Source organism: Semicossyphus pulcher, unplaced genomic scaffold (genome assembly GCF_022749685.1).
Source record: "Semicossyphus pulcher isolate SPU_LCO1_2020_fin unplaced genomic scaffold, fSemPul1.0.p SCAF_14, whole genome shotgun sequence".
NCBI classification, from domain to species: domain Eukaryota; kingdom Metazoa; phylum Chordata; class Actinopteri; order Labriformes; family Labridae; genus Semicossyphus; species Semicossyphus pulcher.
This window is the reverse complement of record NW_027211648.1, coordinates 29,082,035-29,100,400: the sequence shown is the minus strand read 5'-3', so window position 1 is coordinate 29,100,400 and position 18,366 is coordinate 29,082,035. Positions and strand designations below refer to the sequence as shown.

The 18,366-nt window shown below is 42.9% G+C and overlaps 1 protein-coding gene across 1 annotated transcript in view; it reads right to left on the bottom strand.

Moving 5' to 3' along the window:
* Window positions 1–18,366, bottom strand: part of adck1 (aarF domain containing kinase 1) — an 84,031-nt gene that overhangs the window by 27,613 nt on the left and 38,052 nt on the right. Inside the window, exons 5-7 of the mRNA XM_069662111.1 lie at window positions 10,008–10,166; window positions 7,651–7,809; window positions 3,372–3,488 (exon numbers count right to left, since the gene is read on the bottom strand). Of these exons, the coding sequence (XP_069518212.1) occupies window positions 3,372–3,488; window positions 7,651–7,809; window positions 10,008–10,166 (435 nt within the window). The remainder of the gene's footprint in view (window positions 1–3,371; window positions 3,489–7,650; window positions 7,810–10,007; window positions 10,167–18,366) is intronic.

Sequence of the window (18,366 nt, the reverse complement as noted above, 5' to 3'; positions counted from 1 at the left end):
TCATATTGTGGTGTTTGTGTTGTCCCCTCTGCTGGCTGTCGTTCACAGAGTGTGACTTAGCGCTCTGTCTCTATAACATTGTATATATCCCTCATTGTGGGCAAAGAGACACAATTACAGAATGAGACACATAAGATTAGTTTATACTGAGATCCCATTTGTGAGATGGGAAATTAATTCATTTCATTAAGCATGTTTATTTGAATGTGCTGATTCTGTTGCACTCAGCATCAATAAGATAAGACTCAAATATTACAACCAGCTTACAGGAATGTGTCACACGTCTTAAAGGCTCCTCTGAAACGCTGCGACCATCTGGCTTTATGAATGTCGTCCGTTGTGTGCAGTCGTATCTTAAATCTGAGCAATAACGGAGAGAACGCAAATAAAACAGGAGCGAAGCATCGTCCCATTCTGCTCACGTCAAGAGGCCAAGTTCAAAGGAAAGTCTATTTAGGCCCTCATCCATCTTATGATTACACGCACACACACACACACACACACACACACACACACACACACACACACACAAAGGGTGCAGCATGAACCACTGTCTCCTAATAACCCTATCCATCCTGTGCTCATGTGTGTGTGTTTATTATGTCCTCTATCTCTCTCATCAGCTGCCTTATAATACTCATCATTACTGCTTAATGCTCTGTGTGTGTGTGTGTGTGTGTGTGTGTGTGTGTGTGTGTGTGTGTGTGTGTGTGTGTGTGTGTGTGTCAACTTGTGTTCGTGTGCACATGAAAAGCACAATAAATTATTTACTGTGCATCGTGTATTTGTCTCAGTCTTCTCTATCTGATCCGTGTGTGTTTAAAATAAGTCTCCAGTATTTTGAAACCTCGGCTCTATTTTTACATATTTTGGCTCTAAGTGACGAAGAGGAACACGTGTTTTTATCAGCTGTGAAAGAGGCAACATCGTCCGTCAATTAAAGTGCATCACCTGAAAGTAGGGCTGGACGATAAAACAATCTCAGTAATGGATCATGACAAAATAATTGTCTATAACGTTGATATAATTTGCACGTTATCAATCGATACGAACACATCACACAGCAGAAATAGCGACAAAAGTCTGCAGGGTGTCTTTGCTTGCACATAGGGCTGTGACGGTGCTGGACTTTCTAACCATTGTGAAACCCTTAAAGCAAACAGATCACCGTAAAAATGTCTCTTGAGAGACGGAGAAAACACGTCGGTCATCATCGTTTTTTTAAACTTTATTTCCGTCTATAAAGCAGCACAAGCAGCAAAGTGCTGAGCGTCCCTCCTGTCGCTCACTGTGGTGTAAATGTCTTCATCCTTCATCCTGATAATCTGACAGAGACTCTGAGCTGCCGTGCTCACTGTGGTTTCCAGCACACATATTAGTGCTGATCGTTTACCTTCTTCCTCCTGCCGCTACGCATGCCGGCCTCTTGACCGTCTTTCTCTGACATAGGTTCAGAGTTACTTTTCCTCTAAGTGTCTTGGGATCATCGGAGAAGTGTCTCGCTACTGCTTCTGCCGCTTTTTGTTCTGCTAACTTCACACCTGACAGCATTCAGGTTTGAATGTTGTAATCTGTGTCGCCATAGTAACCTGTTAATGTGATGTGTGGCATTTGAGTAAAGGAAACATAACTGCAATATTTTGGTCATGTGGTTACCGACACAGGCCTACACGTGAAGTAAACGCCGGTGAACACAAACACGTTCCACTGTAAAGCTGTGCTCGAGCTGCTGTTAAAAAAGTTTAAAATGAAAGTGGAACTGAGGGGCAAGAAAGCGACAGTGAAAGTGAACTCAAAGATTAGAGAAAACGGTAATGGTGTCAGTTAAATGGACATTAGTTGCAGCTAATCCTGTGAGTTAGCGAGACGCTGAATTTAACCTGAAACCATTTTATTCAGTGATTTTACTGGTTTTAATCACGGCGTCTGTTTGTTGAGGAGAGGAGGAGACCTCTGTAGATCATTCTTCCTGCATTAAAACCTCATGAGCGACAAGCACTGAAGGAATCCTCACCCCAACACAAGCTAAGCTCCTGGAGACGAGCTGGACTGATGTCAGCAGCAGCTCAGCGTGCGTCTCCTCCTGACATCCTGTGTTGTTAAAGAGCCTCTGAGAGACGCTGATTCTTCATTGGAAACTCCTTCATTTAGTATTTATGCTGGTTTTAATCAGCAGTTCTGTTTTCTTTTGGAGAGGAGGAGGCCTCCACAGGTAATTTGGCACCTGGTAAAAACCTCTTTATTGATGGACCCTGAAGGAATCCTAACGTTAACAAGCTGAGCTGCTAGAGACACACAGAGTTAATATTAGCGGGCCCTCCACCCACGGACATGGTTTATCAACAGAGGAGCTTTAGAGAGACCCTGAAATTAAACCCTAAAAAGTGTGATATACAACTTTAGCACAAGAAAATAATCTATATTATACGCCCCCTAACCCTAAACTTTACACGGCAGTACAAGATTTAAAGTACCAGTTTTGGTTCCTGGAACTTTCTGAGAAGCTTTGTACATCCAGGTGAAGCATGTGAGGCTCCTTTAGTGAAGCTTAGCATGGACAGCTGTCAAGCCATTCTGCCACACCCAGTCCCTGAGACACATACACAACCGTTTTCCCGCTGGTCAAAAAACCCGCTAACACCCGGCTTTTTTGCTGAGTGGGAAAGGTTACAATCTGCATTCAGACCCGGGCCGAATGACTCTGCAGAAGACCCGGGTAATTATCGCCGCGGCTCCGATTGGCATTGATGGGAACACAAAACCTGGGTCGACATGCTAATCTCCGCCCCCTTTCCGGCGCGATGCTATGCTCTGTCTGTACCTTCTGTGACTCCTCGTCATCTGAGCTACAGATTTCACCCGTCTCCGTCTGAGCAGCGCTCGAACATCGCTCCAAATTTGTCGGCGCAGAGTTTGATAAACAGACTGAATGAGTAATAGATACAATAAAGACCTAACCACCGTAACATCTTCACTCTTTACTAACCCTGTCTCCGGCACGTTTGTGATGTTAGACGGTGACGCAGCAGAAAAGAGACTGACAGGAGTATACTTCACTGGCAATGGGAAAATAGACAATCTGCATCTGTAAGCGGATCTTCCTGGGTCTGAAAAACCTGCATCAACGTGCTTAATCTATGTGGGAAAGGGGTAAAAGATATAATATATCGCTGTGATGCATGTGCAGAGTTTTTGAGCATCCCTAGCACCCTCTACAGCAGCTTCATGTCTGATGCTAACACCTTGAAATTCATCAAACCACCACTTTGTTCACAAAGTTTGTGAGTATTCAGAAGCTGGATTATCAGTTAAAAAGCTGTTAGTGGCTGTTAGAGACACACGGCTTTACAGAGAGCAGCAGGCAGAAGTACCTCGTTGACATTGATGCCGTGTTTCTTCATGTAGTCCCTGTCGTTGACCTGCCCCCCCTCAGCGAACTCCATGGTGAGGATCCTGTTTGTGGACAGATGCCAGTGGATCATGGGGACCTGTAGAGAGAGAGAGAGAGAGAGAGTGAGAGAGAGAGAGACAGAGAGAGAGAGATAGAGAGAGAGAGAGGGACAGACATTTACATTTTCTCTAACAGTGTGTGAGAGTCCATCACTTTATCGTGAGATATAATTCTCATGTGCGCTGCATTAAACTATTATCCTCTCCCTCTGTTCTGTTTGTGACGAGTTACGTTCAAAGTATTGAGGGATATTAAACAAAATTGATTCAATAAGTGATTTAAAATGATTTTAACTGTTGAACAGAACAGATCATATCAAAGCTCTTCAGTCAGCCTCTGGTCCTAATCCGGCCTTTAACAGAAAATCCAGCCCTTTAATAATCTAAAAAAACTGATGATATGAAAACAAAATCTGTGAATGAGAGGCCTCTCAGGACTACGCCAACATTAGCTCTGTATGGCTGCATCAACAGTCTGAGTACATTGTTTTTTCAGTATAATATAATTGTTTTATGAGTAGGCTATTAAATTCTTTCATGAGCTCCGTCTGATCTTAAGCCCAGGAATGCTGACTTTGCTGAAACACTGGGTTAAAAAAAATCAGCAGAGGGGATTCAGGAGAGTCAGACTGGATTAAAAAACTAATGCACCCGTGTTTTTATTAAAGACCAGTGAGAACCCAGTGTTTAACCTTGTAAACATCTGCATGTGGTGTTTCTCATGTGCTACAAGACGTATCAGGGACAACATCAGCAGTCATCTCCATGGCTGGGCCTGTCTGCTTTTAAACTGCAGCGTACCAAGGACAGGCTGAGCAACACGTTTGAGACGTCACAAACCTAAGGAGCCAATCCTGTTAATTGACAGCGTGACTCTATGCATATCATTATGTGTAACCTATGGCAACCACTTCGGCGATGTGCGAGCCAGCTGTAACCGTCATCGTAATCATCCACCTCCACTGGCTCCCCGTCAAGTCCCACATCACCTATAAAATCCTCCTCCTCACCTACAAGTCTCTCCATCCCCTCGCCCCCCAGTACCTAAAGGACCTCCTCCATCTGGACACCCCATCCCAGAGTCTGCGGTCCTCAGATGCAGGCCTGCTCTCCATCCCTCACTCTCGCCTCTGAACTGTTGCGGCGCCCACCCCTGTTCTCAGCTTTATTGACCTCTTTCTGCCTTATTTGTTTGTTTTGTTCTGCTGTCTGTTGGTTATTTACTCTGTATAGCAGCCTTGAGTCCCATGAAAGGCACTATACAAGTTTAAATTATTTTTATTATCAATATTATTACTACTAATTACTACGTTTCAAGCTAGCCAAGTTTCCACAAGTTGCCACTAAACGATGGCAGAGACGCGTTTTGTTTTAACGAGGGAGGGGACGGTTTGAAATGTGCATAGTGGGCGGGGCTTATGCAGAGACTGGAATTTTTAATGAAGGAGAAGGAGGAGACGTCTTGGGAGGATTTTTACGAGGTAATTAAACATATTTTGCAGAAAAAAGGATCCTTGCATTAAAGATTTCACCCAGCTCTTCCCTCAGTGCCCGAGCCAACCGAATCGGGTTAAAGGAGCTGAAACCTGCCCGACCCTCGTTCAGTTTGAAAATAACTTTAAACTCCTCTGGCTAGTTCCCTTACATCCTCATCATCTTTGAATTTCCCCGCTGCTTCCTCCCTTCGTCTGACTCATACGACGAATTGCTCTTGCTCTTTCTTTTCCTGTCTTTTTTTCCCCCAAACTCAGCGTTTTCTCGATCCTCCCGCCAAGCTGCCAGCCTGCTGCTCCGCCTTCCCGCTTTGACATTAAGTGTGTTTTGATCAACTTCAAAGAAAGGGGCGAGTCTTGTAGCACGGGGGGCGTAACTTGAAAGGTCTTGCAGGCCGCAGACAACCCCATCTCCAATGTCCGGCCCCATAGCACTTCCCTCTTTCTCAGATCTGGCCCTTCTAAAAGAAGGAACTGAATAGGCCTGCGATGTGCGGAGTTAAAAAGCTGTTATTGACCTCTAACCTCATTAGATTGTAAACACTGTTAAAGAAGGAAAGTATACACATGTAAGAAACAGATGTAAAAAAACATAACTACACTGGCTCCATGAAATCTTATCGACTGATTAGCACTTAGTCACCGAGATCAGTCAGATGAATTTTACTGTGAATCAAATGTAAACGTAGTGAAGGTACGTTGACTCAGAGCCTGTCAGATAACCTGACACCTTCCCCTCGTCTCACCACAGCTACAGCAGGCTTCAAACACTCCTCCGTCCTCTGGGACTCTGATTAGTTTTTATCCACAACTCACAGATTATGTAAGAGTGTGTGTGTGCCTGTGTGTGTGTGTGTGTGTGTGTGTGTGTGTGTGTGTGTGTGTGTGTGTGTGTGTGTGTGTGTGTGTGTGTGTGTGATAGCATCCGGATTATCACGCATTCAAGTTTTCCTTTCTGTATAAAACAAAGGCTTTTCCATATTTAGCTCTGTATTTTGTCATCTTTCACAGCGTCACTGTTGTTGATTGTTCATTGTGTCTTCTTCATCTGAAGAACATGAAGCCTGACATTCAACTCACTCTGCTTTTCGAAAACATTACTAATCACGGCAGATTTAAATAAGCGGAGGACGACTGATCTGATTTCTACAAGGCCTTGCAGGACAACATGTTAAATCAAGCTGAGCCGAGCCTCTGCAGAATCGGTCCCAAGAGGTAACCACACAATGATCACCAGTTACTTTAAGTCTTCCACTGAGCTCATGACTTAAAGGGTAATTATAGTATTTTTAAACGTACCAACAGGTACAAAAAGTTTTGGTTGCTCCAGTAGATTGTTTCAGCAGCAAAACAAGCTGTAATGGCTGCAAGTTAATCTTTCCCTGCGTCTGTTTGAAGCGTCGGCTGTGCACGAGATGGAGCATGCACATGAGCAGTAGGGGAAGTGTGGAGGCAGAGGGGATGTGACAGGGTCAACACAGCAGCAGGGACAACAACGGCAGAAAGTTCTGAAGACAAGCTGATAGACCGAGTCCTCAATTATCCACATCTGTACGATGTGTCGTTGCCGCTGCACAGAGACAAACCTGCCTGTCAAACAGCTGCAGACAGATAAGTTCTGTTTTAGAAGTCGACGTGGAAACCTGCAAAACTAAATGGAACAAGTCCGGGACCGTTACGTCCGAGCACGGAGGAACATGTCGGAGAGACGGAGCGGGACGGAGCAGACGGTGTGTTCTGTCCACTGAACACACAGAAGCTGTTTCTGTTGTGATCTCAGAATGAACATCACAGTAACCTCCGAGGGTCTCCATGTCTGTTGTTTACATCCCGCACATACGGTAGTGGCATGCGGCCTGAGCTCTCTGGTGCGCCCTCTAGAGGTATAGAAAGGGTAGAAAACGGAGCAGTATCTGCAAGACATCCTTTAGATTTCTTGCTGAGCTCATTTGTACAATGTTTTGAAAGCACTGGATGTTCTTATTCTTGCTCACTGATTGTAGTGTTTACTTTCATCAACCAAGTACAGAGTTAAAAGCACTGATGTAAGAAGGGTTCTTTTACTTTAATGATCATTCATCAAAAAAATAAAAAGGCACAAGATTATAAAAGTCTTTAAACCAGACAAAAACTCATACATGTATATTATAATATAAAACATGTTTTCTTTTAGATACTGAGCAGAAGTCTTAGTCCGAGCTTGTCCTGGCAGGCGTTTGCACGTCACTATCTTTGTTTCTGCCAAGTTTTCTGTCTCCATCACCTGCTGTATTATACAATTAAAAAGTTCAGAAAAAAAGAAGCAAATGAGAGAAAGAAAGACAAAACTGCAGAAGCTGAAGCTCTCAGGGATTCAACATGGAACAAAGAAAAGGAGACTAATTCACATTCACCGGCACTAATAAAAGTTCTCACACAGAAGTAATAAGAAAAAGGACACCGGGAAATTAAATGATAATTGACGTGAAGTCCAACTCTGTCTGCTAGAAGAAATACGATTTGCAGTGTCGTGCAAAGCCTCCTCCGTTTGAGGAAGCTGTGAGACAGAGAAAGAAGTCTGACCTCTATTAAAATTAACTTTAATTTATGCACCAGGGTCTCACAATGAGACAGTTATTGTTATCAGCTGTTTACTGGAATGTGTGCACACATGGAAACAACTAAATAAATCCCACCGTGAGGCCAGCTATTATAAATGTGTGCTTACCTTGAGAAAGGGGAAGTGTCCGAGCATTTTGGCCACCCGCTCCGCGTTGTGTCCCTCGTTCAGGAAGTCGAGCTCCAGCGGCATGTTCTTCTTGGCCTCCTCCACCAACCACATGAAGGCGAAGTCGGGGAAGAGCCAATGGACCGCCCGCAGTAACACCTTCAGATTACAAACCACAACCAGCCTCACTGTCATGTACAATAAAACAGGCCTGTACACACACAGTGATGTCCTGTCAGTGGCTGACGTCGTGCGTCAGTATGTATTAGGAAGAGGGCAACTGATGCTTCTGTACTGAAGCTCGTTACTGGGAAAAGAAGGAGGAGAGAATCATGAGATCATCAAAGAGATGAGATTATCATTATAAAGGTTATTGTTTCACTACAGTTGGGATAAACATGCTGGGATACAACTGAAAAATGGAAATGAATAATGCACATTTAAAATGTAGAATGATTAAGGTTTAAATTTAATGTTACAACAAACAAATAGAAAATGCACGCGCTCAAATACACTACACAAGATAGATAAACATCTGTCAAAGGGTCGAGTGCAACTGCTTTTTTTTGGCCATATGCACTTTTGCATTTCAAACTTAACTGTGTTGTGTTGCGACTTTACCTGATGAAGGATCATTTTACATTTTTTCTTTGAAGGTTATTAGGGCCTGTGTCCACTAACAAACCCAATGCAGATCAGTTTTCAGCACTGAACATCCTCTGCTTCACCAGTGTTTTGTTGCTGTGCTCACAGGGCACACATTGAAAATAGCTCAACTTCTGAACACGGCGCCCTCGTCAATTTCGCTTCTCCCTCACAGACCAATAAAACTCAAGAAGGGGCGGGACTTCCAATATCAACTTTGTCAACAACAGTGGAGGAGGTGAAGCTAATCCTTCCGTTTTTTCGATAGTACATTTTCCAGGTGTAGAGCTGCTGCTAACGCCAGGACACGATTCCTTTCCATAGTTTTCTTTGTAAAGTTTCCTTGAATAAAAGCAAATATCAAGCAAACAGAGCGATTTAAAACAGACTGATGGTTCACTTCAGAGGGAAGTGGAAGTGCCGCCAGACAACTTGAGTAACCTAGCAACAGTAAGCGCAGGTGAGAAGTGCTCTGCCATCCAGCGCAAAAAAACACTGTTAGTGGGCACAGGCCCTTAATGGTGTGATTATATTATTATTATTTTAAGTCTTACAACAACAAACAGGCTCCTTAACAAACAAAGACATTAAGGAGCATTGCTTTTATCTGGACTAAATCCAGAGTCCACACATGAGACTCCTGAAGCCTCACATCATTTTCAGAATAAAACTTTGGTCTGTCCCTTTTTCTCTCACATGAGGAGCATCTAAGGATTTGGTGTTTTAATGGCCAGCATGAGAACTAGAGTGAATACAGCCAGACAAAGCTTCTATGCCGTTTGGGCCTCGATGGAGTTTGTAAGACGGACTTAAAAAACGTTTTGCTTCTTAGTCAGTCAGTTTCTTATGAATCCCTAAACTCAAGGGAAGATGTGTGGAGGTTTTTCCCTATCTTTATTCAAGAGCACGTTTTTGTCTCCGAGAGCGGATGTTTCAGAAGCGTACAAAAGTGGCCTGAGTGAGAGGACCAGGGTTGAACCTGGAGCGCAGGAAATCTGTGCAAGCAACAATATATTTGACATTTTGAGAAGAAGAATCCCAAATCATAGCACAAAAGTGTTTTGAGGGAAAGTGTCAATAAGTCATGCTCTCAAAATAAAAAACAAAGACGTAGGAAAAAACCTCCATAAAGATGGAGTGCCATATTTAAAGGTAAAACACCTAGAAAGGTTGTACTGATATAATTTAGTGCAGTGTTTTGTGAATGTGTTAATTCACCCAAAAGACTAACAGTGTGTCTTCACTGGAGGCGTTTCAATCATGACCAAAATATCCTCTAAAATCAGCAGCAACAAAGCAGATGCATCAGATGAGCTACAAGTTGTCAGAGCAGCAACTGAGGTTTGTTTTGTAAGTTTGTGTTAAACACTGAACAAAGACATTCGGGGACACTGCTTTTATCTGGAGGCGTTTCAGACCTGTTTTTATCTGTCAGTCTTTAACACAGCAAAAGTTTTCTACACACGAGTCGAGTTTTAGTCGCTGTAATGACTGAAGCTTATCTTCATATTACAGCAGCTTGTAGCTTTTTTAGCCCTTAACTTGACCTGACCTTTCTTTGTGTCTTCATTTGTCTTTCTTCGCACATGATGCATGTTAGTGTTTGACAGAATATCATCATTTGTGGTCCATATTTGAGGTCAGAACTTCACAACTCCGACCAGGAAACCCAGGAGACACTTCTTTACTCCACAGTAGTTAAACAGACTCACCTCCATCACCACGATGTCCTTGGAGCTCTGTCTCTGGACTTTGGGGTGCTGGACCTTGACAGCGACAGTCCTCCCATCATGCAGCACTGCCTTGTGGACCTGGGCTAAGGAAGCTGCACCCTGAGGGTTCTCCTCAAAGGAGACAAATAACTCTGACAGCTGCAGGAGCGAGAGAGAGAGGGAGGGAGAGAGAGAGAGGGGGTAAACGAGGGATTAATAATGATGAATAAGTCGGGAGGAAAAGGGGTGTGAGGCTGAGAGTGGGAGAAAAGTGTGGTCATTAATCTGATCAACTCTATTTTTAAGCTATTATTAGAAACAGAAGGAGGCCAAACGAGAGAGGTGTTCATGCCTGTGATTAATTCTCTCACTTTCTGCTTTGTGAGATATTCAGCTGTTTATATTTGGATGTGTGGACTTTAAAATTGAGGTTTAACTTTCATATTGGGGTACATTGTGACCCACCTTCTTTCTGTATTGTGCACAGGGACTGAAGCTCCAAACAGTCTCAGTTTTTTGGTTCATTTATGTTATAAAAATTTGATTTTATAAAGCAAAAAGTCGAGACAGTAACTTTTGCACTCTAGTAAGCCAGTTCATATTTATTATTGTTATTTTGCACTTTAATTGGGGTGTTAAGTTTACTACCTGTTACTGCGTTGTGTACAATGTGCTTTAAAACAGACAAAAGGTGTGAGAGCATTATTATCTTTAAACCAGGGCCCTATTTTTGCACATTTTAAAGTCCAGCTCCAGTCATGTTTTAAGACATAAAATGCTCTGCTTGAAACGAGAAATCATGTCGGATATGTTTTTTTTCTGCAAAATATGTTTAATTACCTTGTAAAAGTCCTCCCAAGGCACCTCCTCCTTGTGCTGCATATCTGCATAGGCCCCGCCCACCATGTACTACGTTTCTTTCGTAAAATGACATCCGAAAACAACACACGTCATCGTTTAGTGGCAACTTGTTGAAACTAAGCTTGAAATGTAGTAATTAGTAGTAGTAATGTTAACGTTAGTAGTCAGTAGTGAGTTTGCAAACATTACGATGACGGTTACAGCTGGCTCGCGCATCCCCGAAGTGGTTGCCATAGGTTACACATAATGACGTCCATTAACGGGATTGGCTCCTCGTTTGTGACGTCTCAAACCTGCCAATCTGAAAACGTGTTGCTCAGCCTGTCCTTTGTACACTGCAGTTTAAAAGCAGACAGGCCCAGCCATGGAGATGACTTCTGATGTTGTCCCTGATATGTCTTGTAGCACATGAAGAACACCACATGGAGATGTTCACAAGGTTAAACACTGGATTGTCACTGGAGGGGGGCTTTAAAGATCCTGTGAGGAACTGTTTCGTCCTTGGAGGCTTGGTTTGTGTTGATTTTGGCGCCCCCTGTGGACAAAGCCGCACCTCTTATCTCTTTGCTGATTTTGTCCTGTACGTGCTTAAGTGGTGTTTTTTAACAAACAATCTCTTCCTGCTTTCTTTAACAGTCACATGTATCACTCACTTTAAATCTTTGCCCTGGAAAATATAAACAAAGGCAGCGTGCAGTTAATCTATCATCTATCAGTTAAGCCAACTGTTTCAGGCATTAAAAATAACCATACAGAAATAATCAATCTTTGTCTGGTCTGGTTTGTTTTTGTAGGTCATGTAGAGTCATGAGAATTAATTTCAGTCTGTTTCATAACCAGTGAAAAACTCCTCACAGGAGCTTTAAGGTGTAATTGACTTCACCTATTAGTCATCGGTCACATATTAAGAGAAGGTTTTTAAATTGTGTGGTGGATTGCTTACGCCAGCAGCAACGACAGTGAGAGCTGCAATGTAATACTTTGAGGCAAATATGCCTGATCAAAGGTTGTCCAATAAAATCGCTTGTTTTTGCCACTAATGGAGCGTACCACATGATTTCACTTCCTCCTAACGTGGCGCTCTATTTAAGCTGAAAGATCTCCGCTCTCTCCCTCTGCTCTGTTATTGCCACCGCTGCCCTGCACCAGTACTGCGCTCACACTTTCAGCCCCTCCACCACCACCCAAGCATCCACCTGCAGGCTCCGGCTCGGGGGCCAAACAAAAGCTTTGTTCTGCTGCTGCAATAAACATTTCAAACTATTACAGACGCGAGTTGTCTGACTGAACTCGGCTCTTTAAAGCCACCAGGCTCCACTGATTAAAACAGTAATATTGCTGATCATGGGGGTTTCAGATCACCTCTGCCTCAATCAGTGAATTTGTTTGTTATTGTGACTTTGTTGGTGTTTTCACGGTTAGTTTGAAAACACAGAATTATCATATTATGTTAAGAAGGTGGCTTTATTCTTAAAAAGGGTCACAGAACGCTGCAGCACATTTCTCAATGAAACTCTGTCCGGTTTCTTTTCAACACTAATAACTGTGGGAGTAACAGCAGCCATCAAAATAAATCTGCTGATGAGCAACAGTGTGCTTAATTCAGGAGGACGGAAGTAATTACAGGAGGCGGACTGATGAGTTCTGCTTTTGCTATAAGAGCAATTTCCTCGCTCAAAGGAAATGTTTGACTCAAACCCTTCACAGTGAAAAACAGCTCACTCTGGATCCTGGTACGGATCATAAGAAGCATGCGCTGTGAATTTTTATCATCATGTGAATATACTCGGGGTTGGATGGAGCTACTCTAAAGACGCTGTTGCCTTTTGATACACTCGGCCCACCCCTAAATCTCTTATCACAGCGCCGAGCTATTAGCACCGAGGGAGCCCTTAGAGCAGAGGTAGTCCCTCATTAGCTTCCACTCATCTCTGTGGACACACTGAACACACACACACATAAATGAGTGTGTGGGTTTGAAGGTTAACCAGGCCTCCCGAGGGACCCGGAGTCATTAGGACAGACTTATTGTGTGCTTTGGAGCCTCCACATTTACCCTGAGGCCGCCCTGCAGTGTGGAAACAAACCTGTCCCCTGAACAAGAACAGACAGCGTGGAGAGGAAAGAGCACAGCCTCTACATATTGTATTACCTCTATGTACCTGCATTATCAGGTGTAGTTCTCTGTTACAATGATGCTGTGCTCGGCTTTTAAGCGGATGCATCTTGCTGGTTTTTAATCACTAATGCACTAAAGAGACACATGTAGGGCTGCAGCTAATGTTTGTGTCATGACAACAAGCAGCAAATCCTCACATATGAGAAGGTGGAACCAGCACAGGTTTGACATTTTTGCTTGAAAAATTACTGAAATAATAGTTAGCAATTTATTCTTTGATCGATTAATTGTTTAATCAAATAATGCAGCTCCAGCAGCACAAAGAAAAACAAGAAGAAAAGGTTTCTTATTTTTGGCTGAGAAACTATCTGGAACATTCATCTTTCCCAACTAAATATTAACCCTCTGCAGACGCCTGGTCAAGGCCAGGAGAAGCCAGGTCTGCCAGTATTAGCAGCCGACTTGTATGAGGAGGCCATGCAGAGAGGATTCAGTCCAGCAGCTACGAGTAAGTCAAGACAGCAACACAGAATCTACTGACCAGAGACGGTTAAAGCATCCTGATGAACGTGCAACCTGCAATGCTCTCACAGCAGATTCAGAAATAAACATGAAAATATAATATACAGAAATGTGTAAACGAGCACTGATTTATTTTTTGTTTCTGTTTTGTTTCTATATTTTCTTCCTCTAACACGACTTAAGGTGTTGAGTATATCGAGCAATGACTATAAAGATGTAGATGCAGCAACGTTACCATTCCGCTAACCAAAACACACATTTAACATACCGAAAAAAAGGCAAATCTCTCGCATGTTGGCGTGTTTAACAGCAGAGCAGCTTCTTGTGTCGGTCTGAAGCAGATATTCACGCTGATGGAAAGTTCAATGACTGTAGTGTTAGTGTTAGTTACGCCTCCTCTCGCCGTTCCTCCTCTACTCTGCTACTTGGGAACAGAACGCTGCAGGGGCCCCATTTGTCAAGAGAGCTGTCAATCATGAGGCCACACCCCCTTTTTACAGCATCAAATAACTAATTAAAAGTAAACTTTTCAGAAAAATTAACACTTGGACATAAATCAGCATGATAAGAACTAACTATAATGACAGAAACCATGTTTGAGAAAAATGTATTTGACGCGTATTTTGATTTTATAGTTTGACTCATGTTCCATCTGTTAACATGGAGGAGGCGGGCTTTATGACCTATACTGCAGCCAGTCAGCAGGGGGCGATAGAGAGGGTTTGGCTTCACTTGTAGGAAGCTGTCATATCGTCAATTTTTTTATAGTGTCAAAGATAAAGAGCAACAAAGCCTGAGGGGAAGGCGGTTAGGGGTGATTGATGGGTCAAACAATCAGGACATGGACCCAGGAGACGAGAGTATGTGTCCCACACATTTAATTACCTGACATAAGTTATGTTGCATAACTAACTAACAGATTTAGGCACCAAAACATCAGTCAGGTTTAGGAAAATATTCCTTGGGCTAAAATAACAAAGTCAAGTCTTCACTTCTGGCTTCACACTGGACGTGAACAAGAGTCCGTTTTCCTGCAGAAGAGCTGAAGGCTGCGAGGGAAGTCATTCTGCCCACAGACACGTAACGCCGTCTCGCTGAACGACACAAAAAGGCACAAATATTCCTCCAATTGAAAAACATTATAGTTTAAAATCAGGGCTGATTGACACGTCGATGTACATTATTCTGTATATTACATTTTATTACTATTTTACATACTGTGGTGAGACTGCTGTGAGGTTGCAGGGATGTTGTGTGGAAGGTTCAGTCGTCTTCTATTATCATTTTGGAAGCACTCACAGACTAACAGTTTCGTCCTTGGAGGCTTTTAGACTTTCTGTCCTGCATCCCAAAAAGGCTTTTTTATTTTATCTGTGTGAGGAAAGACAAAGCATCAATCTAAAAATGCTAATGTCATTAGTATTATTTAAATGTGTCAGATTTTGACCTTCATATTTGTTCCTCGGGACGAGTCAGCAGTTTATCTACTTTTATCTACAACTATTTATATTCAGGCTTTTGGGGAATTTGCTACCACAAGGAAATGCTAATTAAAGATGAAAGATTGACATTTTTGTTCAGTATTGTAAATATTAAAGCCTCTATATTCACTACAAAAAAGTAATGGACTTGCTACCTTGTGCATCGGTATAAGATGCCAAAGGGTCGGCCTTGGAGAAGCGTCAGTATTTGATCAGAATGAGATGGATTTCTGTAGCTCTGTGCACAAAAAGTTGCACTAAATTTTTCATTAGTTATTATACACAGTTGTGTGATGATAGGTTGCAACGTTTCTGCAAATTGCTATTCGAGAAAGGGTAATGTAACAGGCCCTACATTTAATGTCACATGTTTGGGATGGTAAACATTTCACCATAGGTAATCTCGGAACCCATCGGCTACAGTCTGACAACGATATATCCTCTGGGAATGACGGTGAACTTAGCGATAGGGACTTCCAGCAAAGCCTTCCTTCTCCGTGCGCTGCATTGTTTACAGTCCAGTCAGCAGCGTGAGAAGCGACCGTGTGTTCAGATCAAAGTGAAGGTAAATTCTCCCTCCAGATGTGTCTGCTAAATAAACGCTGTCATCTCTCGGTTCGTCCCATCCCCCGGAGGAGCGCCCGTTCATCTGTCTGTGCTGAGTCTCAGTCTCACTGTAAACAGGAAGTTACACAGAGGCTGCACTCTGGCTTACTGCAGCGGGATGAAGCCCAAACAGAAACAGATTTTCTAGTGATCGACTTTAATTAACGGCTCTTCAGTTTGCTGAAAGAACAACATCATGATGCAGATTAGGAACAACATGAAGCTTTGTCAGGTCTGTCCTCAAGAGGAGAAGAAAACTACTTTAACATGAGACGTTTGTTGAACAGAACCAGAACACTTCCCGTACTAAAATCCGGTCGCAATCTGTAAATATAGATAAAGCCTCGTACTGTATCGGCCTTGCTCGTCGTGGATCATATTTAGCTTGGCTTGCACTGGTTTCAGCTGGGGGAAAGGCTGGACATCTTCCTTCATATTCATACTTCAAACTGTACCGAGGGGGGAATTCCCCTGCTGCTGGCACCTTGTGAAACATCACAAGAGGCTAATTTGAACACGATGTTGGCCCATCAGGTAGATGCTGAACATGAGCCCCGTAGAAGATGCCATCGGATGATAAATTATGCAAGCGGCACGGGATCCTTTGTGGGAACAGCTGAGTTCTTCATTATGCAAATATGTTAAATGGAACGAAATTGTCTGCACCCCAGAGTCTCTTCCCACTACGACGAAGAGCATCCAGTGGGATCTGACGCGCACAGAGCGCTTCCATGGGTTAAAGACACGTGACATTTCTCAGGTGGGCCCGACACTTTCAGCAGCAGTCGTCCCAGTGAAAAAAAGCATTTAAACATTTCTAGAAAGACAGTTGGCACTCGTCTTACAGCCTCTTTGTCGTGCTGGCAGTGTTCGCAGTCGTAGTTGTGTCACTGGTGCGTGTAGAAACACTCTCCTACCACCCAGGCACTGCTCATGTTAATCTCAGCTGTGGAGTTAATAAACATGGTAATGTATGCGCGTGGGCCCCGCTCCCAGAGGGCAGACCCACGACGACATACGTTCCCTGAAATGAGTTATGGCACAAATAAAATGGCCCCCGAGGCTTTCCAGTCGGATGGCAACACATCGGCGTCTGTGTCAGCACAGACACAGCACCAAGGTGGCCGTTCGGGCTGCTGGCGGAGGGCCACAGCCCCAGCTGGAAGAAGACACATAAATCATTACAGCGCAGAGGAGAAGAAATGAGAGAGATTACTTCACTGAGGAGAGGAAATCAAAGCTGCCACTGTAAAAACTCCAGCATCCCCGTTCAGCTGACTTAATGTAAGACTCAGGGTCGGCTAATAAAGGAGGACGCGTATGCGTATACACCCTGTAACTGCTAAAACTTCACTTTACATTATGCAGATGCAGAGGAAACTTTAAAAGCAGTTAGAGGCTGAAAGCCCGGTCCGTCTATGATATGCCATTCTGCAAGAGCAGCCACTTTATATACAGTATCTTGATATATTTAAAAAATAGGAAGAAATAATTATTCCCAAAGATATCATCCGAGATGTCCCTTTATTATGTTTCTCAACTCTCAAACATCAAATGAAATAACTGAAATAACATTATAAAAATAAGATAAGATGTTTGATTGTTCTGCATCCTGGGCTGATTTTTCACCAAAAGCGTACTCTGCTGGGTTTTTTTTATTATAGGGGTCCAATTCAATCCAACTTTATTTATAAAGCACACAGCTCACACGAGGCATAAGATACAAATAAATAACATAAAATAGACATAAAATACAAATACAATCTATGTATTACAAGGTGTCAAAGGCCGAGGAGAAGAGGTGGGTTTTAAGAAGAGATTTAAACACAGTGAAGAGGCCTCTCTAATGTGCAGAGGCAGATCATTACACAGTTTTGGAGCTGCAACAGCAAACGCACGGTCCCCCCCTCTGAGCTCACGCTGAGTTTTTGGCACACTCAGAAGCAGCTGATGGGCTGACGGATTTAAAAGCAAATAAAATAATTTTTTAATGGATCTTAAAATGTACGGGCAACTGGCAATTATAGGGGGGCAACGATTAGTGCTATTGTCAACAAAAATCTATGACAAAATTATTTGCCAACAAATTAAATAGTTGATAATTAGATGGTTACATCAGTGCACGTGTTTTAATGTTTTAACATCGATGTCAGGAGCCGAGTTCGCTGAGGGGTGAGCCATCTCACATCCTCACTATCTCTGCTGAGAGTTGTTTATGCAAAACAGCGACTGGGAAGCGACAGGTAAACAAGCGATGCAACACCATCACATCGTAAAACTTGTCTGGGAGCATTTCAGCCTCAACGCTGCAGAGAAAAGGCTCGCCTGCAGGATCTGTGAAGCGGACGACGCTTATCACGGGAGCACGTCTGTGACGCACGAGCATTTGAAGAGAAGGCACTATGCAGACTCACATTAGCTTCTTCAGCTAGCTAACATTAGCTATCTTAAGATGGAGTTGCTTTGGCTTGTTACATTAATATAACTTAATATAACCTGACGCATCTCTTAAACATCGACAGTCCAAAGTTTCAGCCATGCTGTGTGATTCTTCTCTCTTTTACATTTTCAGTCCCTCACTTTAAACACTTCATCTCTTTCTCTCCTTCTCATCTCTCGTTCTTCCTCCTTTATTTCTCTTTTTGTATCAGTAGGAGCCAAATCAGCAAAGTTTATTAAAAGACGTATTTTTGAATGAAGAACTCTAAAAGCTGATAAGAGCCATTAAGTTATTGTGCAATTCATTATCCGATTAGTCGATTAATGCACT